General features: G+C 38.0%; 1 protein-coding gene across 1 annotated transcript; it reads right to left on the bottom strand.

The window, feature by feature from the left end:
* Positions 1 to 959: 959 nt before the first annotated feature.
* Positions 960 to 23,428, bottom strand: LOC308516930 (selection and upkeep of intraepithelial T-cells protein 8-like; the record flags this gene model as incomplete). The annotated part of the gene is made up of 6 exons (XM_081087994.1): positions 960 to 1,036; positions 2,268 to 2,390; positions 11,586 to 11,693; positions 17,642 to 17,923; positions 18,265 to 18,618; positions 23,350 to 23,428. 6 exons carry the CDS (start codon positions 23,426 to 23,428, stop codon positions 960 to 962), a joined length of 1,023 nt encoding a protein of 340 aa, XP_080944120.1.
* Between the last annotated feature and the right edge of the window lie 1,970 nt (positions 23,429 to 25,398).

Below are 25,398 nucleotides of genomic sequence, written 5' to 3'. Positions count from 1 at the left end.
AACGTCATGAGCAACATAGATTGGCTGCCTCCTGCAAGCCCCTTAATGGGGATTTTTGCATCTATGCTCATCAAGGATATTGGACTTTAATTTTCTGTTTTGATAATGTCTTTATCTGGTTTTGGTTTTATGGTAATGCTGGCTTTGTAGAATGAATTAGAAGCATTCTAACCTCTTCAATTTTGGGGAATAGATTGAAAAGGAAGCTGTCTGGTCCTGGAATTTTGTTTGTGGGAGTATTTTTTATTACTGCTTCAATTTCATTGATAGTAATCAGTCTTCTTAGATTTTCTATTTCTTCCTTGTCTAGTCTTGAAAAGTTGTACACTTCTAAAAATTAATCCACTTCTTGTAGGTTGTCCACTTGTTGGCACATAATATAGTTCATAGTGTTCTTTAATGATTCTTTGTCTTTCTGTGCTGTTGGTTATAATTTTTCCTCTTTAATTTTTCATTTTATTTATTTGGGCAATATTTTTTCTTGATCAGTTTGGCTATAGTTTTATCATTTTTGCTTAATAGTGTGTTGGTTGAAATAGACATCCAAATGTATGTACTGCCCTGGCCAGTGTGGCTTTGTTGGTTGAGTGTCGTCCATGCACCAAAAGGTCACCAATTCAATTCTTGTCAGGATAATCATGCCAGGGTTGTGGGTTTGATCCTCAGTGGATGGGCGGGATGTGTGTGTGTATGTGTGTGCAGGAGGGAGATTGATGATTCTCACTCATCATTGATGTTTCTATTTCTCTCTCTCTCTCTCTCTCTCTCTCTCTCTCTCTCTCTCTCTCTCTCTCTCTCTCTCTCCCTTTCTTTCTCTCTAAAGTCAATAAAAACATATTTATAACAAAAATATATGTACAAGTTGTAATTCATTGATATATTTCTAGTTATAAAACAATAGAGCTAATCTTCTGTTTCTCTCATTTTATTTTCTTGCAACATTTATTGAAGAACTTGGTTCATTTCTTGTAGTGCTTTCCATGTCTACATTTTGCTGATTGCATCTCTGTTGATTTTTTCCATTTTTTTAAATTCCCTACAAATTAGAAGTTAAAATAGAAATTTAATCAGATTCGAGGTTTTACTTTGTTTCTTTTCTTTTTTTTTACCAGGAACATGCCATTAATATTTTGTTATTACTTCCAGAATAATCTCCGGTTGTTTCACTTTCTGTCATATTAGCAGGCATTGGTTTTCAGTGACTAGGTTATTAATATATTGTTACATAATTTACTTAATCATTATATTAACAACCATTATAACACTAAGTATTTTTAAATTAATATTTTATTGATCAAATTGTTTTACTTATTTCTTATATATTAGTTTTTCATGTAATTTTTTACATATTCTCATTGCCATTTGAAATTTTTTCTTAAATACTTTTTATATAATCTATGGTAACAGTAAATTCTTTACATCCTTGACTATTTTTTGCTCTTATAAGAAATTATTTAGAATAGGTAAAATTGTGGGCTAAAAACACAATTACTCATTAGAATCCCATATACTGTTATTGTTTCTTCTAACATCTAATGATACAAATAAGATGTTCACTCTCCACTTAATACTATGTTCATTTAAGACAATTATGTCAAGAAAGCTATTGGAATTGCTTATGGTTTTATGAATTTCAATTCACTTATAGGAAATTGTTAAGGGAAAATTATATATCTGAACACTTATTGGCTCTCATTCATATAAAAATCTTGGCTAAAAAAAATCATAAGAATTTTTAGTTTTCTACCTATTGGTATTCCTGGCTGAAAAAAAGTGGAGAAATGGTAAAATTAATTCAAGGAGGCAGAGTGAACAATTAAATAATGTCAAAGTTGAATCAAGTCTTAGTAATATTTAGTGAACAGAATAACATAAGAGCTGGATAAATCAATCTGTGTGAACAGCAATATCACAACATGAGCTTGGAGTGCTCTATTTTTGGGTGCTAGAGATATAGATGCCAATATAAAAATTGACCTACATGTTGCAGGACAGTGAAAAATCTGAGAAGTACAGCTATGATTTTGTGTATTACTAGTTGAAGGTCAGAGCAGAAGCAGTCACTCTGTGATTGTGATACTATAACTTAACCTTAGTATATAAATGTATAACTTGACAAAACATAATTTGAGATTTATTTTGTTTTCTCTTTGAAAAGAGGATGAATTTGGGGCTAATAACCAAGCAGAAAGTGGGGCCTTACAGGGACTGGAATATAAATGTGTGCTGGAAAAATGATAGAGTCATGACTAACTCCGACCACTTACCTTTTACTGTGAAGTATAAAGCAGCGATAAGCACAATGTAAAATACCATCAGACTTATTACCATCTTTGCCATATACGATATCCAGTCGTTATACAAAGCAAAGAAAGGATCTGAAATAGAAACTGTGAAAGGTGTAAAAATTAGAAAATTAATTAACTGAGAACAAGGGGGAAGAGAATATTTAAGAACCAACATTTGGTAACTTTACTTGTACTGATAATTTAATATTTAATAAACCATCATTTTACTACTTAAAATTGACTAATCCAATTAATCCTCATAACAACTATATAAAATAGACTTTAATATTCTTTTATCTTCTTATTATTAATTTTGAGTTGATGTTCTAATAAGATGAAACTTGGATGAGTAGAATAGATTTTGTTTGGGAGAGATGTGGATCTTTGGGGATGAAACAGATTATCATAGGCAGAATGCACCCCCCAGAGATTCTTGTACCCCAATCCTTGGAACCTGTGAATATCTTGCACTGCATGAAAAAAGAGATTTTGCAGATATAATTAAGGTTATGAACCTTAAAATAGGAAGATTTTTCAGGAATATTTAGGTGGAGCAAATCTAATCATATGAGCCCAAGAAAGCAGAGACTTTCTCTGGTTGTGCTCAGAAATATGTGGCAGAAGGAGAAGTCAGAGATTCCAAATGCTGAGAGGGACTTGACCCACCATTATTGGCAGAGCATCATAAAAAGCAAGTGAAATCCAGACAGCTTCTAGTCCTTCTGCTGATATTCAGCGTGGACATGGAACCTAAGTGCTACAACTACAAAGAACTGAAATTGTCCAACAAACTAAATAACTTTGGAGGTAGATGAGTGAGGCTCTGAGTATAATCTACCCTAGGGTAAAATTCCTTTTCATCATGAATTGTGAAATTAGAATAAATGATTTGTTCTAAAGTATAATGGTGCAATAGGTATAGGAAAACCATTCCATTGAAATTAAGAGAAAATGAGAAGAAAAAAATGGAGTTATTACTACCAAACAATTTCAAATTCCTATGGGGCAAACTCCATTAGGTTTCAAGTCCTGGGGATAATTCTCTAGGACTCATGGCTCTGGCCTCTGGGCCTGGAGTCCTTATTCCAATTTCATTAAGGATAGTATATAGTAGTAGGCTGAATAATGGACTCCAAAGATATTAAATATCTAATCCATGGTACCTTATGTGGTAAAAGAGTATTTGCAGATGTGATTAACTTAAGGATCTTAAGGTGGGAACATTATTCTAAATTATCTGGGTGGGCCCAGTGCAATCACTAGTACCCTTATAAGAGAGAGGCAGTTTATTTTGCACACAGAGGAGAGGATGTGAAGATAGAACAGAGAGAGATTTAAAGATGCTATGCTGCTGGCTTTGAAGATGGAGGAATGGGCCATGAACCAAGGAATGCAAGGATGAAGCTCTAGAAGCTGTAAAATACAAGGGAACGGAATTTTCCTAGACCTTCTGAAGGATGCACAACCTTTGTGACACCTTGGATTCAGCTGAGTGATACCTGTGTTGCTCTAAGTCACTAAGTTTGTGGTAAATTGGTACAGTGGCCATAGGACAGTAATATCTGTTTGCAGCTTAGAGTTTTATTGTCTTGTTTTCTGTCAGTAAATTTTGGAAATTCAAGTCTTCTTTCATTTTATCTTTCTGACCCAGTTAGTACAAGTTGGCAGTTTTTCTGCTGGTATAACATTCTCAAGTGCCTTGAGGTTTTCCTGTTTATGTCACAGGGACAAACTCTATTATATTAGAGATCCCTCAACAGATGTTTCCAGGATAATATAATATTTATTGCTAGTTTCTGCTGATATTGCTGAAGATATCCATGAATCACACATCTAATCTAATCTGAGTATGCAGCCCTCTGCATGATTGAATACTCTGATTTTTTTTTTCTCTCCAAGACTTCAGCAAGAGATTTCCCAAACACACCTTAGGTTTTCTCTCTAGAGCACACTTTACTAATAGTGAATGTCCTAATTTTAGCATTTTATTTTTTTATCATTTGAATTGCTGAGAACTTGCCACATCATCAAGTTCTGGTTCCTTTTTGTTTAACAGTTGTTACATCAATCATTTTCCCCCTCTCACATCTATACTAATAAAAGAGTAATATGCTAATTAGACCAGGAGACCTTCTGGACATCCTTCCAGACAAATCCATGGTGGCGGGGCCGAGGAAGAGGCAGTTAGGGGCAATCAGGCCAAGAGGGGAGGGCAGTTGGGGGTGATCAGGCTGATGGGGGGGCATTTGGGGGTGATCAGGCTGGCGTGGGTAGGGAGTTGGGGCAAGCAGTCCAGCAGGAGGGGCAGTTGGGGGTAAGCAGGCTGGAAGAGGGGTAGTTGGGGACAATCAGGCAGAGTGGTTAGGGGCAATCAGACAGGCAGGCAGATGAGCAGTTAGGAGTCAGCAGTCCCAGATTGTGAGAGGGATGTCTGACTGGGCCTAAACCGGCAGTCGGACATCCCCCAAGGGGTCCCAGATTGGAGAGATGCAGGCCGGGCTGAGGGACACACCTGCCCCCCATACATGAATTTCATGCACTGGGCCATGAGTTTTACTATAAGCAGCAAAAAGAAACCCGACATCTTCACATGAGATATTACAAATACTTTCAGAAGAATAAAAATAAAAATAGAACATAACAAAATGTATGGGAAGCATATAAAGCAGCTCTTAGAGAAAAAATTATAATTATAAATGCTTATATTAAAGAGAAAGAAAAATCCCAAATCTATAACCTAACTTTATACCATAAGACACTGAAGCAAGACAAGCACACTATAATCAAAGCAGACAGAAGGAAGGAAATGATAAAAATTAAAGCAGAAATAAATAAAATGGATAATAGAAAAATAATGGAGAAAATCAGTAAAACCAAGAATGGATTACTTAAGAAGATTAACAAACTTTATTAAGATAAGAAAGAAAAGAAAAAAATATTTTAATTACTAAAATCAGGAGTTAAACTGGGAGACATCACTTCCAAGATCACAGAAATAAAAGGATTGTAAGGAAATATTATGAAGAAATGAATACCAAAAATTTAGATAACATAAATTAGACAAATTTCTAGAAAGATACAAACAGTGAAATTGACTCAGGAAGAAAAAGAAAACATGTATAGGCCTATAACATATAAAAAACTGAATTCATATGTTAAAAAATTCTCCACAAAGGAAAGCTCAGGCTCCAATGGCTTCACATGTAAATTCTACCAAACATTCATAGAATTTATACTATTCCTTCACAAACTCTTCCAAAACAGAAAAGACAAAACCACTTCCCACATGATTAGATCAAACCAGTATTACTTATATTAAAGCTAGACAAGACATAACAGGAAAAGAAAACTACAATAAATATATCTTATAGACACAAAGTTCTGAACCAGAAGAAATTATTCCTCAATTTAAAAGGTAATACTAGCAAACCAAACCATGCCATATATAAAAAACTAGAGGCCTGATGCACAAAATTCCTGCAAGAGTAGGCCTTCCTTCCCCTGGTTGCTGGCACCGGCTTCCCTGTGGCACACGGGACCCAAACTTCCCTCACAGTCCCGGCTTTCTCTGGAAGGTTGTCCGGAGGGATGTCCAATCTAACTAGCATATTATACTTTCACTAGAGGCCCGGTGCACAAAAATTTGTGCACTCAGGGGGGAGGGAAGGGTCTCTCAACCCAGCCTGTGCCCTCTCGCAGTCTGGGACCCCTCGGGAGATAACGACCTGCTGGCTTAGGCCTGCTCCTGGGTGGCAGAGGGCAGACCAAATCCCTAGGTGGAGCCCCTGTTCAGGCTTAGAGCAGGGCTGATTGGGGAGTTGGAGCGCCACGCCCTGTCATGCACAGAGCATGGCGGATCGGGAGATTGTGATGCCACCCTCAGTCACCCTCAGGGTAGGGCTGATTGGGGGGTTGGGGCACTGCCCCCTGTCACAGTCAATGCAGGGTCGATGGGGAGGTTGTGGCACCACCCCATGTCATGCATAGAGCAGGGCCAATCAGGGGGTTGGGGCACTGCCCCCTGTCACGCACAGAGCAGGGCCCATCATGCGGGTTGGGGCTCCATACCCTGTCACGCACAGAGCAGGGCCAATCAGGGGGTTGAGGAGCCCCCCCCTGTCACTCACAGAGTAGGGCCGATAGGGGAGTTGGGGCACCACCCCCTGTCACACACAGAGCAGGATGGATCAGGGGGTTGGGGTGCCGCACCCTGTCACACACAGAGCAGGGCCTATCAGGGGGTTGGGGCGCAGCCCCCTGTCACGCTGATCCTGGTGCCGGGAGGTATATTACCCTTTTACTATATAGGATAGAGGCCTGGTGCATGGGTGGGGGCCGGCTGGTTTGCCCTGAAGGGTGTCCTGGATCAGGGTGGGGGTCCCCACTGGGGTGCCTGGCCAGTCTGGGTGAGGGGCTGAGGGCTGTTTTCAGGCTGGCGGGTGACTGAAGCTCCCAGCTGCTCCTTTTTTTCTTTTTTATTCTGGGCCAGCTTTAGCTCTGGCTCCAGCTCTGAGACCTCTGCTGCTGAAAGCAGGCATCTGGTTTGTTTGGGTTCTATCATCGAAACACTGTATCAACTCCAGCTCTGAGATCCCAGCTGGCTGAAAGCCCGGCTGGCGTTTTGTTTAGCTTCTATATTTGTAACAATGTTTCAAACTGCAAGCTCAGAGGCCGGCAAGGCAGGCGGGGAACGTTGGTTTCCTCCGTCACTGAAGCAAGCAAGCCTCATGTTAGTTTCAAGCTGCCTGGCTGCCGGCCACCATCTTGGCTGGCAGTTAATTTGCATATCGCCCTGATTAGTCAATGGGAAGGGTAGCAGATGTACACTAATTACCATGTTTCTCTTTTATTAGATAGGATTATTATAGATGTTATTCACCAAGACCATGGGGGACTTATTCTAGCAATGAAAGGTTAATTTAATGTCTGCAAATTAATATAATACAATTAATAAAAGACTAAACAACATATTCATCTCAATAGATTCAGAAAAAGCATGTGATGAAACACAAGGACTTTTCGTGATAAAAGCAATAAAAAAGTCTGGGACAGAAAAGAACTTTCTTTAATAAAAAAATTTTTTTTATTGATTTCAGAGAGGAAGGGAGAGGGAAAGAGAGATAGAAACATCAATGATGAGAGAGAATCATTGATCCGATGCCTTCTCCATGCCCCCTACTAGGGATCGAGCCTACAACCAGGGCATGTGCCCTGACCTAGAATTAAACTGAGACCTCCTGGTTCATAGGTTGATGATCAATCACTGAGCCACTGAGGCCAGGTGAAAAGAATTTTCAATTTGATAAAAATCCATCTATGAAAACACCCAACGCTAACATGAAACTATGTAGTGAAAGAGTTAATGATGTCCCTTTATGATCAGTGACAATACAAGGATGCTTGCTCTTACCACATATATTCAATGATGCACTGGATTCCCTAGTCAGGGCAATTTGGCAAGAATAAGAAAGAAAAGGTGTTCAGATTGCAAAGGAAAATGTAAATCTCACTCACAGATAACATAATCTTATATTATAGAAAATCCTAAGGAATTCACACACAGAGAGACATACACACACAAAGTATTAGAACAAATAAATAATGAATAAATGAATTTAGCAAGGTTTCAGGATATAAGATCCAAATACAAAAATCAGTGCACTTCTATAATTGGCAATGGTCAAGATCAATGTAAAATTTAGAAAGCAACTTTGCTTACAATAGTATTAAAAAGGATAGAATCAACACACAGGAGCAGGGGCAGTGACTTGGCAATCCAGAGACACATTTGTTGGGGGAAAGGGCACAAACCACAAGGAACAACATTTCACAGACAAGCTAAGTTGGCATTCAAGAGCAAGGCTCCTGGCTTTGGATTCAAGATGGTGGAGTAAGATTGCTTCTCAGCCTTTTGGCTAAGATCAAGTGTAGCGTCTGTTCTTATCAGTTTAATATCTTATATTTCCACTACCTAAGTATAACATATTAAATGTATTTTTGGACAGGGAGATGGAATAAAAGCTGCTTCATCCACTCCATGCTTTGACCCGGTTTTACAGTATTTCCAGGAACAGTGCACCAGAAAAAAGAAAAAGATGGTGGAGTAGAAAGATCTTGAGCTTACCTCCTTTTATTGATTTCAAAACTACAACTAAATGTAGAACAGTTACCTCTGAAAATGACCTGAAGACTAGCGGAACTTACCTAATGATATAAAGAAAAAGCCACATTGAAATGGGTATGGGAGATAGAGACTGAGTAAAGTCAGGACCCCCCTAACCCACTCTCTTTGCAGTGACCCACGAAAGGGAGGCACATCACAATAAAAAGGTCTACATCAAAGAACAAGGGGTCTGAGCCCCAGCCTGGGAACCAGCACCAGGAAAAGAAGCCCTATAAGATATGGCTTTGAAAATATGTGGGGCTTATGGGTGGGAGAACCAAAAGGCTGTAGGGGAATAAGGTTGTGCTCTTTCTGAGTCCCAGCAGAAAGGCAATAGTCTTAAAAGCACCCAGGTCATATGGGAAGGTGATACATTAACTAATTTTAGGGTGTGCGCTGGAGGGACATGGATCTCTTAGAACTTTTCTTGAGAGACAGAAGCCATTTTTCCCTTTCTTTACTCTCTTCCACCTACTTGGTCTGACACTAGTAGGCGCCATTTATGATACTCTCCATTAACCTCTAACACTGTCACCCCACCCTGGCATTTCCCTGAAGAACCACCCAGCTGGAACCCCTTCAAAGCAGTTCCTGCCCTGCCACACTCTATGGGTATTCTCAGTTGGCACCAGCACACATTATTGTGTCTACAACAGTCAAGGCTGGGCCTCACAGCTAGCCACACTAAAGCCTTGCTGTGTACACAGCATGCCCACAGCAGCTGCAGCTAAGCCTTAGAACCAGTTGGGCCAGGGGCCAGCCTAACCCGCTAGTGTGTCCTGAGCAGTTGTAGCTCAACCACAACAGCAGGAAAATTCTCTGGTGCACCTGGCTCTGCTGATAAGGTGAGAATCCACCACTGGACCCATAGGACACCTTCTAAATAAAGCCACTTTTTCAAGACCAGTAAACAGAACTTAATCTGCCTAGTACATAGACACAAACAGGTAAAATGAGGAGACAAAGGAATATGTTCCAAAGAGGAAAAAAAATCAATACAAAACCCCAAAAAAGAGAACTAAACAAAATGGAGGCACCCAGCTGGTGTTGCTCAGTGGTTTAGCATCAATCTATGAACCAGGAGGTCATGATACAATTTCCAGTCAGGGTATATGCCTGGTTGCAGGCTCAGTCCCCAGTAGGGGGCATGCAGGAGGCAGCTGATCAATGATTCTCATTCATCATTGCTGTTTCTATGGCTTTCTTCTTCTCCCTTTCTCTCTGAAACCAATAAAAATATATCTTAAAAGGTATTTTTTTTAAAAATGGAGGTAAGCTGTTTACTAGATAAAGAGTTCAAAGTAATAGTCATAAAGATGCTCATCAAACTCTGCAGACAAATGGAAAACTTCAGAAAAGAGATGCAAACTGTAAAAAGGAACCTATCAGAACTGTAAAATATAACAACTAAAATGAAAAATACACTACAGGAAATCAATAACTGATCAGATTACACAGAAGAATGGATCAGCAATAAAAAAAAAAAAAGACAGGATACTGGAAATCACCCAATTGGAAGATCAAAAAGGAAAAGAATTAAAAAGATGAGGATAGAATAAGGAACCTCTGGCACAGCATCAAATGAACTAATATTTGCATCAAAGGGGGCCCAGAAGAAGAGAGAGAGGAAAGTACAGAAAACTTATTTGAAGAAATAATGGTTGAAGACTTCCCTAACTTGGCAAAGGAAACAGCCATCCAAGGCCAGGAAGCATAGAGAGTTCCAAAGAAGATGAACCCAAAGAGGTGCACATCAAAGCACATCATAGTTAAAATGTTAAAAGTTAAAAATAAAGAGAGCATCTTAAAAACATTAAGATAAAAACAACTAGTTACATGCAAGGGACTGCTTATAAGACCATCAGCTGATTTTTTATTATACACTTTGCAGGACAGAAGGAAGTTGCACAATACATTCAATGTGATAAAAGAGAAAAACCTAAAACCAAGGGGAAATTTGACTTGTGTTTACTGTCCTCTCCCCTGCCTGCCCCCCCTCCCCCCGACACACACACATTTTTTCTAGTGCTTGAGTTGTTTATACAAACATTAATTTTATTTGATTACTGAAAAATATGATCTCTTTATCCATTGGTTTGATAAATTAGAAAGCAAGGCTCTATAAATTTCAATGGAAAGAGTTGAACAAAAGTCCTATATACTATGTTGTTGGTCAAGGCCTATTAAGCATGAGGATAGGAATTGAGGGAAGATAGAGAGCCCTGCTGGTGACCACCCTAATTCTCTAACATTCTTCCTTGTGGTTTAAAAGCAATACTTCAAGTAAAATAAAGTTGCAGAAGTTTTTTGCCTGTCTGGTGGTAATTATCTTGTATATACATTTCCTTAGAGTTCTTTAAGTAATTAAGAATTGTCAAGTATCAAAACCATATTTTTGAATATTATTATATTGCCCTGGCTGGTTTGGCTCAGTAGATAGAGCTACGGCCTGTGGACTGAAGGGTCCCGGGTTCATTCTGGTCAAGGGCATACACCTGGGTTGCAGGCTTGATCCCCAGTGGCGGGGGGGGGGGGGGTGCAGGAGGCAGATTATCAATGATTCTCTCTCATCATTGATGTTTCTATCTCCCTCTCCCCTCCTCTCTGAAAAAAAAAAAGAATATTATTATATTAGCTTATCAACTTTACCTCTAAGTGATAGCCACGTTTTATAGACATTGAGAGCAAGGAAGGATTTCAATGTTTCATAAGCCTTCTGAAATTGCATACAAACTGAAGAGGTATATGTAAATATTACTCTCAGATGGAACATTGTATATTCAATATAGACACTAAGCTGCAAATAGATAAACACTAACTTATAAAGGCACACCATCAGTGGCCCAGTAAAGTAAATGAGTGGTTGGACCCAACCATATTTTCTGGAGCCAGAATGTGTTTTCCTCCTTATAGTGGAAGGGCTATGTCCTTAATCACGTTGAGAACATCGTCAGTAGTTACAGGACCTTCAGTCCTTGACCCCCACAACAACCTCAGTCTTGGAATTTGGTTCTCTGAGATGTCATCCAAACCACTGATCCTCCTGGTGATAATGAGAGAGTCACACAGCCTAACTAAGCAACCCCCCAGGAAACAGATTTCCAGGAAAAGGGAGAGTCTGTGACCCCACTTACCTTGTATCCGGAAATGCAGATATATACCGAGCATTGCACAAAAGCATGTAAAACCCAGTACTTGAACAAGAATTGAGTTCATCATGTGAATGAAGTCACATCCGAACACTGGAACAGAGAGAGCTAGAATTAATTAATGAGGAATGCAGCAATTGGGGGCATCACTGATCTAAGGGTCATTATCAGAAAAAGCATAGCCATTATCCCATGCCCACTCAACCTAGATAGGACTCAGGATGTGAGTTTAGTTTGTGGGTGGTGGCAGGGCCTAGTAAGATTGGACTTGTAGATTAATAGGACTAAGAAAATTTCCATTCCTAGTTCTCACCACCTAACTTACCACAAAATTAATGTGTCTGGGGGGACTGGAGAGAGGCCCTAGGAATCTTCATCAGATTTCTAGGGATTCTGAGAATTGTGGGACTAACCAGATGTAGCTGTGGTGACACTGAGCTAGCTGAAAGAAAAATCTATCTGTATCCACAGACTCTGAATATACTTACACCTTTCAGCTTGAATTCCATTGTCAAGGAGCTTATTTTTACAAGCTAAACAGAGATAATTAAAATGTTTTTCCATGTATTACGAAAATATGTTTTCATTTATTTTTTTTGTTATTTATATCACCTTCTAGAGGAAAATAACCAGAACAATTAGGTACTTTCTAAAGACACTCAACTGTAGTAAAACTATGATCTTCACTCAAAGACTTTCATGGGGAAGCAAGGAAATTCTAATCATTGTTATATAATGGGTAGATATGTATCAGTAGATTAGATTTTCACAATCAAGAAAATCCCCAGGATACTATGCAACAGGCTGCCACATGAGTTGATAAGCTTCATGACAATTAAGGTGTGCAGGTGGAAACCTGACACTAAATACTGGAAAGAAGCGCAATGAGTAGAGCATGAGAATTGGAGCCAAACACATCTGCATTCCAATCTTGGCTCTGCTACTTATGAGCTATGTGAGCCATGCCATCCTCATCCCTCAAATGGTGACAATAATAGCACTGCCTTTCAGGCTTAATTTAGATAAATTCTGTGAAATGATGATCACAATGCCTAGCATAAGGTAGTCACTGAATAAGTATGGTATCAGGTTTTAAGGATCTGATTTTTTTTTTTAAAAAAAAGAGCACAATGAATTGTATTCTCTCTGTTGACTCATCTCCTCATCTCCATTAAATTGTCTACTCCATCTACAAATTCACATCCCCCATCTAGCAGTTTACTCAGCTATATATGAGCTATTTGCTTGGTCATAATTTTGGAAGAAGAGTTCTTCTTAATAAAGTCTGATGTACTTGTACCTGATGGGCCACTGTATAATTCAGTGATCTATTCATAAAGAAAGAGGATATAGTCATTTAGTTTAGCCATAAAACCATAGGGAACAATCTGGTTACAAAGGACTTGTTGGTTTAGAGACCTATTTCTTTTTTCATGTTAGTTTTGTTCTATTCCTCAAAAGGAGATAGTATCTTAAATACTGATGACAATCTGTGCAGAAAAGGAGATTGTGATATAATGAAGTGTATCCTAGATGCATTTAATTTTGATTGAATAGACTCTTACCTAAGAGAGAAAGCACTCCTGAGGGGCATAGAAGTAACTGGGCCTACGCAGCTCAGGAGACATTTATACTGACCTTATTCCTCCAAAAATCCTTGTCGTGGGAAGCCCCTAATTGAGAGGTGTGGAGTTTAGTACTTCTAAAGTGAGAAACAAGCCCTAAATCATTCTATGTAAGGCTTGGCATTTGTGACAAATGTCATACTGTTCTATTTAAGCACCCCACATGACTTAGGAATCAAATTAAGAGAGATGCCCTAAATGATTCCAACTTTGTTGTAGCAGTTACCTGTTTTTTTGAAACACCGATAGATAAGGAGCACAAAAATAAAACAAAACATCACAAAGAAAAGTGGAACTAAAGTCTTCAGCCAAATATGGACTGGAATAAACAGGTTATCTGAAAGAAAGAGCAGAGCAATGTGAAGTTCAATAAACTCATGACATGCACCACTATTGCATTAGAAATTTTACTGCTAATAAGCAGGATTTCCCTTCAGGTCCTATATTGTCTTTTTTTTTTTTTTGTATTTGGGCCAGTCCTCAAGAGCAGTGAAACTGTTTTAGTGACAAGTATAGAACTTGGGATTGAGCTTGTTTGGGGGACAGAAATGAAACTGAGGCCAAGTGGAATGAAAGAAGTGTCTCTCTTGTCTCTTACTAATAATATCCAGTACAAATTCTTCCTGATTACAAAGGAAACAATCGATGCTGGGGGTTGAAAAGCTCAGTGGCTGTAAGAGAGCCTCAAAATTATCTAGAGAGCTCTTAGGATGTAAGGATAATGAAGACAAAGGTCTTTCTTTTATGGTTTGCATTTTTGACAAGGTATCTTATAAAGTATTTTCCTTAAAAATGGTTTGTTTCACTTGTAGCATTTAAATTCTAACCTATGTGAAATTCATTTTTGTATATGGTTGCATGCATGAGTCTTTTTTATAAAAAAAGTTGGATAAAGTAATTTTGAAGTTAGTATGGAAGAATGAATATCTGTAAATAGTAGAAAAAAGTTCAAATAAATAGGTATAATTTATTTTATCAGGTAAAAAACTGTAAAGTATAGCATAGGGAATATAATATTGTATTAACTATGTATGGTGCTTGGTGGGTTCTGCATTTATCAGGATGATCACTTTGTAAGTTATATAAGTGTTTCATATAACTATGTTTTATACCTGAAACAAATATAATGTATGTCAATTGTAATCCTATATAATAAAAGCCTAATATGCTAAGTGTCCGATCTTCCGGTTGTCCCTTCAACCAGATGTAATATGCTAATGACATGCTAAGGCCACTCAACCACTCGCTATGACATGCACTGACCACCAGGAGGCAGACAGTAGACTGGTCGGCCAGTCGCTATGACTTGCTCTGACTACCAAGGGGCAGATGCTTGGACCGGTTAGCTTGTTGCTGGGGTCCAGCCAATCCAGACTGAGAGAGATGGGCTGGACATGCCGTGGAGCCCTCCCACCATGCCTCCCCAACTGGCCAACCTCCTGCACCCCTCCCGGGTCCTAATTGTGCACTAGTGGGATCCCTTGGCCTGGCTTGAGCCTTCTTGCAATCTGGGACCCCTCAGGGGATGTCAGAGAGCCAGTTTTGGCCTCATCCCACTCAATGCAGGAGCTGCCCCCTGGTGGTCAGTGCGCTCCCACAGGGGGAGCACTGCTCAGCCAGAAGCCAGCCACAGCGTTGGTAGCGGGAGCCTCTCCTGCCTCTGCGGCAGTGCACCGGGCCTTTAGTTAAAAAATAAAACATTATTAAAAACTGATTACAATGAAGTGATTATATTTATTTTGGATTAATTTTGTCTTCATGGATATAAATATTCTCATTCAAAGCATTCTTTCACAAACATTTTTGTACTTTTGAGGTCTTTTAGACAGAGTATGTGTTGTTTTTCAAGTGGGTTCTGCATCTGCCTTGTGACTCTATGTGTTTTGTGGATAATGTTAAATGCATGCTATTTTTCCCCTAATACATTTTCTTGGGGGTTTTAACTCTTTTTTATTGTATCTTCACTCTAGTTTATAATTAAGAAAATACCTTACATATTTGTCTTTTGGTTTCATATCTGCCTGTACCATATATTTAGTACTTTTAAATGATAGCAACATTTTTTTGGATAGCTTTCCAGGAAAAACAAAGTTTACCATGCAGTGCTTTTTCAGATTTCATGTTTATATTAAATCTTTCATATGTTTTAATATTTGTGAATTAAATAAAGGTATAAGAGCTTTATTTATTACATGAAATATAAAAAAAAATTATAATAATATTGCTCATCTAGTCCATGAAAGCCTTTTCCTTCCAAGTTTATTATTATGTAACTTGACTTCAGGTATTATCCACTTAATTGCATCAGCTATGGCTCCATTTTTCAAATATTATGCTTATTTTAAAGCCTATTCCAATTTGAAGCTAATATTTGAATGTATCTATATACTTCCTTTTAATTTGTATAAGAAGCAACTATCTTTAGTGAAACAGCAGGAAATATCAGAAAGAGTAAAAAGAGGTTCTCGTGGAAATTATTTGTTATCATTGATAAAAGAATGAGATCAAAACAAATATTTCTGAATATTGCTCTTTGCCTGCTGTGTCTGCTTATTTCCTACCTCTCTCCTTATTCCTTCTCAGATACTTTGCAGGTTTCCCTTATAAATCTAAAGGACATCTAAAAGGTATGCTCCAAAATGCAATTCTAGAATTTTTATTTTTTTCTGTTTCCATTCTTTTTTTTTTTTTAATCTTATCCAGTGTCACAGTTATAAATATTCTTCTTAGATTGAAGATACTCACATTATGTCTCAAGCTTGGTCCCTTCCATAGAATTTTAACTCCTAGTCAACAATTTCATTTGCATGTCATATAAACATGGTCTTATCTCTAAGATATGCTCATCTTTACACACTTCCCCATCTGAGTAGATGCAAACTTATCCTTCATGACTCAGAACCCTAACTTTATAATTATTCTTTATTCCTCTCTCTCTCTCTGTCATCACATATTCAATCCATCAGTGAGTCCCACGATTAGCACTTCATTTAAAATATTTATAGAATCTTATCAAGTCTTACTATGTTTTTCTGCTATATCTATTTCCAAGATCATTATTATAGACTCCTATCTACAATAATAGCCAGGGTAACATTCTTCCTTCCCCCCACCCCCCTGAGTCCATTTTCTAATCCTTTAAAAGGATTAGAGAGGATTTTTAAGAAAAAAGGCTGTGCCTTCAATTAGGCCAGAAAGAGATCCCCTGAAGTGACAACCTGAAGACCCACCACTCTGCTCCTGTAATCAGTCTAGACATCTCTGCATAGCTGTTAGCTAAGGGTGCTGTTGTCACACAAAGGACATAGCTTTTTCCTGTTTGACCTTTGATGTCCACCCACCATGCTTCTGAAGGTGATATATTGGTCATTAATAAAAAGTCTGTGCTTTAGTTCCAAATTTTACTTATTGTCGGTTTGACTGGCTTCTCTCAACCTCTGTTTACCTATAAATGGTCATAATAATGCCTTCTTACTGAATTTTCAGAAAGTTTTAAAGGTAGAAGATTTTAGCTTTTACTAATACATTTGTATGACAAAATGTCACAAAAACCCATGAAGTATGATTATACTTATTTCTAAGATAAGAAAAGTATATTCAGGAAGGTAAGTGACATCTTTAAGTCACTGAGCTAGAACCTTGTTAAGTTTACACATGAATACTGTGAATGAAGATGGGGCTCTGTAATAAATCAGTGCCAAAAGTAACCTCACAGGCTAATTTGATCATAAAGTCCTAACTGGGCAGGTCATGGTGGATAGTCATACCCGAGGCTTATAATGTCTTTAGTAAAATGTTTACTTTCACCTTAAGCAAGACTTATCCATTGCTCTTGTGCACCTCGGTTAACAGACCTTTGAAATGCCAGAGTAATCCTTTTTTGCAGACTCCTGGGAGGCATAAGCACCCTCAATGGATCATACAATCTTGTTAACTATCATGTAATCTAATCACAGAGATTTTCCTGCCTTGCTGTCTCCCACTTCCATGTAACCTTTCTTTCGTCCCTCTTTAATCCAAATATATAAAAAGAACTGCAAAACTGTCCTTCTTAGTAGCATTTTAGATCTTTCTTTCAGGCATGTCTTCAATTTGGCTCCAATAAACTCTTCTAAAAATTCTTCACAGGTTTGGACATTCTTGCAATATTATGAGGGTCTAATGAGATAATGCACTTTCCTTTAAAACTATAAAGTATATTTCATTTCATGGGTTGTAATTATCTTTCTAATTTTTTTTCCCTCTAAAGCCTTTCTCTCAGCACTTGACAATATCTGTGTACCCAAACCTATAACAATTATAAAGAGTCACATTGAAAGAGTGCTTGATGATGTAAAAAGCTTTTTAACATTAATTATCTCATTTATTTTCTCTATATGTTGCTTTATTGACAACCAAACCCTGCCAAACACTCACCAGCTAAGATGATATTTATTTGTTTCCCTTCATCTGACAGAGGGTTGTGAATGTAGCAAATCATATCACCCTGTGATTTGTAACTGAGGAGAAGAGTCATCTTGATGTGGAATAATCCAGCTTCATCCTGTGAATATGATTGTGATGAATGTGGAATTACCTCTCCTTTGCTGTCTCTGCACACCATCTGGGGCTGTGGGAACCAGCCTCCTGAGTTACACTCCACCATAAGCCCATCAGTTCTAGGAGCCTGAATGTGGATCTGTGTCTCCAAGCCTAATGCTGGATAAATGATATGGAAATCAAGATAGTTATTGTGTTGAAGTTGAGTTGAAATTTGAAAGGAAAAGTGTCTCATTAATCTTGTATTCTGCAATATAAGAAGAAGTAACACTCAAATCTACATCAAAGCTACCAGTTAGACTATCTTTGGTCACTCAGCACTGTTTATTTGCTTCATAGTATATTTTTGCATTAGATATAGGCGTTATCTTCTATTTATAACACTTGAAATACTTTGTAAAATATAAAAAAAGAAGAAATTAAAAATGATATATTTTCCACATATTTCAGCTCCTGGGGTCACAAGGCTATTGATATAAAATGTTCCACCATAAACATACCTGTTACATTCAGTTCCATGCTTGCCACATTGCTGAAATTGCTATCCTTAAATGAACACTGGTATGTTCCATTGTCAGAAACACGGATATTATTAAGTCTGAGAGCCACTTTGCCCTCTCCAATAGCTTCTTTCACAAATTCTGTACGATCCACATATTCTAGGGCAGCTTTCCCTTTCACTTCATGGCCATCTCTGTATAGGTGAATAAGCTTACTAGTAGAATGGTCACCTTTGAACCAGGACACCTCCATGTGTTTTGCACTTTGTGGTGGGGACAACTGGCAGCTAAGCTCAGTCTGTCCTCCTACTATAGCCACCAAGTGTCTCATGGGAATGGTCACTGTCCACTTTTCTGTAGAGAAAGATCGAAAACTGGGGTAAATTTGAGGCCAACAACATCTTTGTTGCTATATATTGAAGGATACACTGTATTTTTCCCATCACAGCTTGCCATTCTAAATATTCAGCTCTGAACATATCCCCTTCTGTTTAAATCAATATTTTTTTTTAAAAGACCACTGTTACTACATTATTCTCTTTAAAATATACTTACTTGGGTTCTAGAAAGATGACAGAGCATAAAGTACCAGAAATCTGACTCACTACTTAGACAATAATTGCACTGGCAGGATCTGCCTGAAGTAACTATTTTAGAACTCTGGAGTCAACTGAAGGTCTTCAACTTCCAAGGGAAAGCTTGGATGGTAAATTACATTAATTTTGGTCAATTTCAGCTCATATCACAGTAGCATAAACCCATCTTTCACCCTCAGCCCCATGACAGGCAGCTGGGCAACTCTCCTTGGAGCCATTTCCACATAGCTTTTGGGCGCTCAAATAAGCAAAAAAGGCTCCGTCCTTCAAATATTGGGGATCTGGGTAGTGATCACTGATAGCTGCTTCTAGTCATAGACATGGGAAGACAAGTGGCCATTGTCGTATTTTCCCCTATGTTTTCAAGTCCCTCCTCTATGAAGTGACAAAGGGAATTTAAAGAGTCAGTATTCTTTCACACACCCCTTCATTTTTCTCTTTTCCTCTTTTGAGAGCCAGACATTAAAGATTAGAACATTTAAAAGCTAGTACATATATGAGGGAAATTAAAAAGTGACTATACATGGAACAGGCTTACAAAAGAACTGAGGAGACCTTGGCATACAGACAGCTACAGGAAAAAAATAAAACAAAACAAAAACAAATTTAAAAAAGCTAACAAATCCTGGCAAATAAGGGGAATCAAATTTTGAGTTAACAAAATACATTTAAATATCCACTTTGCAATTAAAATATGTACAAAACATACAAAGAAATAAGAAAATATGATCCATTCCCAGGAACAAAGTAAATAAACAGGAACTCTCCTGAAAAGATCTCAGAGCAGGTCACAATTAAAGACTTTAAAACAACTATTTTAAAGATGCTCAACTTCCTAAAGAACTATAGGAAGAGGTGAGAAAGCCAAGAAAACAATTTATGAACAAAATGGAAATATAGACTCCAAAACATTAAGAGAAAACAAAAAGGAATTCTGGACCTGAAAAACGCACCTGAAATTAAAGAATTCACTAGAGGGATTTAAAGTCAGATTTGAAAAGGAAGAAAAAGAATCAGTGAACTTAAAGACAGGGCAATTGAAATTATTAAATCTGAGGAATAGAAAGAAGTAACAGAGTGTTTATGTTATTAAAGTTAAGAGTGTTATTATTTTAGGATGTTATATGCAATCCCCATGATAACCATAAAGAAACCAGCTATAGAACATTTTAAAAATATATTTTTATTAATTTCAGAGAGGAGGGGAGAGCAAGAGAAAGACAGAATCATCAATGATGAGAGAGATTCATTGACTGGCTGCCTCCTGCATAACCCCCACTGGGGATAGAGGCCACAACCCAGGCATATGCCTGGACAGGGAATCAAACTATGACCTCCCGGTTAATAGTTCAACAGTCAACCACTGACTGAGTCATGCTGCCAGGCCAGAATATGTTTTTAAAAAGGAAAAAATTTAAACATTTCCATACAAAAAATCAACTAGTCACCGAAATAGAAAGTAATGAAAAAAATAAGGGACAATAAAGCTATATGGCATACAAAAAATAAATAACAAAATTACCAAAGTGAGTCATTACTTTAAATGTGAGTGGATTAAACTCTCCAATCAACAGTGTTGATTGAATGGATAAAAAGCACATCATTCGCCAAAACCAGTTTGGCTCAGTGGATAGATCGTCGGCCTGCAGACTGAAAAGTCCCAGGTTCGATTCCGGTCAAGGGCATGTACCTTGGTTGCGGGCACATTTCCAGTAGGAGGTGTGCAGGAGGCAGCTGGTCGATGTTTCTCTCTCATGTTTCTCTCTCATCGATGTTTCTAACTCTCTATCCCTCTCCCTTCCTCTCTGTAAAATATCAATAAAATATATTTTTTTTAAAAAGCACATCATTCAACCATATGCTATCTATAAAAGAGTCACTTTAGATACAAAGACTCAAATAAATTGAAAGTGAAAAAAATGGAAAAAAATAATGCAAGTGAAAAATACAGTAATGACTGTATAACATTATGAGTATATTTAATATTACTGTTCACTTAAAAATAGTTAAGATAGTAAATGTTATTTTACCACAAAGAAAATTTATGCTTGATAGAAAATAAAACCACATATTGAAAAAACAACAACAAGGGCAACAAATAGAAAACAGTAATAAATATGTTAGATGTTCATCCAGTTATGTCAATATTCACTTGAAATGTCAATGGCCTAAATACAGCAATTAAAAGACAGAGATTGTCAGAATGATTGATAAACCAAGACTTAGTGATATGTTATCTACAGGAAACTCATTTTAATATAATTAATTTCAGTTTTATAAGAGGAAAAGTGTAACATATACAAAACAGAAAATGTTGTTCATCCTTAAAAATGAAATCATGCCATATTTTACAACATGAATGAACCTGGAAGAGAATATATTAAATTAAATAAGCCAGTCACAGAAAGACAAATCCTGTATAATTTCACTTACATGAGGTATCTACAATAGTCAAATTCATAGCAGCAGAGAGTAGAATGATAGTTTTCTGTGGCTGGAAGGAGAAAATGTGAGTTCTGTTTCAATAGTTATTTTGAAAAATAAGACTATATTACTTTTTGGATAATGTAAATATCTTATAATAACCAAGAATTCCTAGTATCTGTCTCTAATCCTTTGCATCATCACTGTCATTCACTTCAGTTATACATAAACTATAATAATTGATTATATAATCACTATTATTATTTTGAACCAACTATTATCTTTAGATCAATTAACATAAAAATAAAAATTTTAATGTTGCCTTAATTTATTCCTTCCATATTGCTGTTCTTTTCTTTATGAAGATCTGATATTCTGACCTGTATCATTTTCCTTCTCTGTGAAAAACTTCTTTTAACATTTCTTATAAGCTCTATAAGTGAACTGGGTTTTTCTTTTTCTTCTGGATTTTTTCAAGATTTTTCCTTTTTCTGCAGTTTTAATATGGCTTACTTCAATATAATTTTTTAATATTTATCCTGTTTCATGTTCTAAGTTTCCTGGATATATGGTTTTGTGTCTCACATTAATTTAGGGAAATTCTCAGTCATTATTGTTTCAAATAGTTCTTCTATTCCTTTATCTTTTTCTTCTGTTATTCCTATTATATGTATATCACACTTTTTGTAGTAAGATTTTCTCTCTCTCTCTCTCTCTCTCTCTCTCTCTCTCTCTCTCTCTCATTCTTTTTCTATTTGTTTTTTAGTTTTGGTAGTTTCTGTTGATATCTTCTCAAACTCAGAGATTCTTTCCTCATTCATGTCTGGTCTACTAATGGGCATATGGAAAGGCAATTGAATCTGTTACAATGTTTTTGAACTCTATAATTTTTAAACTTTTTCTTAGAATTTCTATTTCTCTGCTTACATTGTCCATCTGCTCATGCATGTTGCCTACTTTTCCATTAGAGTCCTTAGCATATTAATCATAGTTATTTTAAATTCTGAGTTTGATAATTCCAACAATTTTGCTTTATCAAAGTCTAGTTTTGATGTTTTCTCTGTCCCTTCAAACTGTATTTTTTGCCTTTTAGTATGTCTTACAATTTTTTGCTGAAAGTCAAACATGATGGACTGGGTAAAAGAAAGAAACTCTGGTTAAGAACTTTTATTGATGTTATAGTAGTATGGGGGGAGGGAAGGTATTTTATAGCCCTGTGAGTAGATTTCAGTCTTTCAGTGAGCCTATGTCCGTGGCTGTGAAGTTCATAAGTACTTGTCTTCTCTCTCAAGGTCTGACACAATGGCTAGACTAGACTAGAGTTGGATATTTTCCTGCCCCCAGGTCAGTCAGGCTCTGATAAAACAATAATAGGTTAGGCCGTAATAAAATAGTTACTCTTGAAGGCAGGCCTTATTAAGAAGAGCATATTTCAAAATAGCTACTCTTCCCCCCTGTCACCCCCTTACCTAAAACACAAGAAGATTTTTCTTCAATATTCATTGTGAGAACCTAGTGAAAATACTGGAGGTAAAACTCACAAAAGTGAGTTCTCCCATAACTGGTCCCTCTTGGAATCTTTAACTCTCAGACTTGTCCACATTGAGCCTCTAGCAATTTATTTAAATCAGATTTATTGGGATGACCTTGGTTAAAAAGATTACATAGGTTTCAAGAGTATATATATGTACAATTCTATGAGACTTGTCTACACTGAGCCTCTAGCAATTTAGCAACTATAGTTTATATTTTCCTGTCTTAGTACTGGTTGTCTCAGAATTTTCTGGTCTGGGAGGTTGTGAATCTCTGTATCCACTTGTCTGGTTCTCCTATTCAGGGGCCGATAGCTTATCCTGTGACCTCACTTTTCTGTTGGACATAAGAAGTGTTGTTGATTTTCAGTTTTTTCAGCTTTTTATTTGATGTTAGGATGTAGTGATGTTTTTCAAGCATTTTACATGCTCAACTGGACTCTGGAAGTCTGCCAAAGGTTCTTTCCAAAAAAAAAAAAAAAAAGGTTATTTCCATAGCTGTGACTCAGTAAGAAAAATGTAGATGTTCTTACCTGATGCTGATGTCATCACTTCTAGGAGAAGAATACCCACAAAGTACCGAGAAAAAGAAGAGGATTTAGGCTTCATCATGCCTAGAAAGGAGACAAAAAAGAAAGTCATAGACTATGAGATAGTTGGTAGAAATTGACAAGATACACAAAATTAAGTCAAGATTATAAAGAGGAAAAACTTTGAGAATCTCCTCTCAGTGCTCAACAAAATGACCATGTCCACTCACATGGTTCTGATCAAGAGAGACTTCTCAATTTCTCCTTCTCATTAATTCACACTTTATCTATTTATCTCTCTTTCACATTTTGACTCAACCTACCAAAACATGTTTTTTGACAAGAGTAACAAATGGAGCGGAAAAATATTCTAAGTGAATGAATGGGGGAGAAAACAAAAAATGGCAGGCACAAAAGCATGAATGCCTAAGTGTGCATAGTAAAGTAAGATAAATATTTTTTTTAATTCATGTTCTTGAACAGTTAAGATGAGAACAAATCAAAGTGGCACTAAAACACCTTGTTAATAATTTTATACATCCTATATAATAAAGAGGTAATATGCAAATTGACCATCATGCCCTCACACAAGATGGCCACCCCCATGTGGTCACAAGATGGCTGCCCTATGTGGTCACAATATGGCCACCCCCATGTGGTCATAAGATGGCAGCCCCGAGTGCAGAGGTACGGCGGCGGCTCGCGCGCGTGTGGAAAGGGGGTGGCACCTGAGGACGCGGCTGTCTTTTTTAATCACAAGCTCCCGACTGCTCTGAACTCCGGTTCTGGGAAGTCTCTGGGGACCCAGGTCTCATACGGGGAGAGGCTGGTCTGTCAGGCGGAAGCGGGCAAACTTGAGGGCGGATTTCCCTCAGAGGTGCTTGCAGCCGTTACCGGGACACTGAGACACGCGACTCCGGGCGTGGAGAATCACCATAGCTGCTCTCTCTGCCCTTTGACTCGCTGAGACCCCGCCCCACCCAGGCTGCGGCAGAGGCTTTTGCATGTGAATGCCCCGGCCCTTTGCAACCTGATAATTACCTAACTACAGCTCAGCCAGGCAGACCCGGAACTTCCAAGAGAAGGCCCAAGGCCCCACAGCGGCTTGCATTGCTTCACAGCTGAGCCTCTTCGTGGCTCCGGCTGTGCAGCCTCAGGCAGGGGCTGAATTAGCACCTCCTTAGATCCAGGAGCCACTGTACCCAGTGGTCAGAGGGGGACCATTCTCCCACTTCAGACACAGCTGATTCCCACAGCCAATTGGCCTGGAGGTCAATTCCTCCCAGTGATCCTACAACAACCAAGGCACCAAGAGTGCACCAAGAGTGTCCACCCCAGGTAACTGGGGAGGCTGAGCCACTGGGCCCTACAGGTCACCTGGAGCGCAGGGCCACTCTATCAACACAGGGAAGCAGCCAAAATGCGGAGACAAAGAAACAGGTCACAATTGGCAGAAACGGAGGAGGGCAGACGACTGGATATAGAGTTCAAGGCCACGTTTATAAGGTTTGTCAAGAATTTTATGGAAACCGCCGGTAAATTTAATGAATCCCTCAAGGAGTATAGTGAGACCATGGAGGACATGAAAAAGGACCAACTAGAAATTAAGCATACACTGACTGAAATAAAGAATAATTTACAGAGATCCAAGAGCAGACAAGAGGATCCCAAGAATCATGTCAAAGATTTGAAATACAAAGAAACAAAAAATACCCAACCGAAAAAGAAAAAATAAAAGAGATTCAAAAAATATGAAGATAGTGTAAGGAACCTCTGGGACAACTTCAAGCGTACCAACATCAGAATTATAGGGGTACCAGAAGGAGAGAGAGGTCAAGATATTGAAAACCTTTTTGAAGAAATAATGACAGAAAACTTCCCCCACCTAGTGAAAGAAATGGACTTACAAGTCCAGGAAGCGCAGAGAACCCCAAACAAAAGGAATCCAAAGAGGACCACACCAAGACACATCATAATTAAAATGCCAAGAGCAAAAGATAAAGAGAGAATCTTAAAAGCAGCAAGAGAAAGACAGTCAGTTACCTACAAGGG

This window comes from Myotis nattereri (genome assembly GCF_964212035.1).
Source record: "Myotis nattereri genome assembly, chromosome: 3".
NCBI lineage: Eukaryota > Metazoa > Chordata > Mammalia > Chiroptera > Vespertilionidae > Myotis > Myotis nattereri.
The sequence above is the reverse complement of the archived record's forward strand: the minus strand, read 5'-3'. Positions and strand labels throughout refer to the sequence as shown.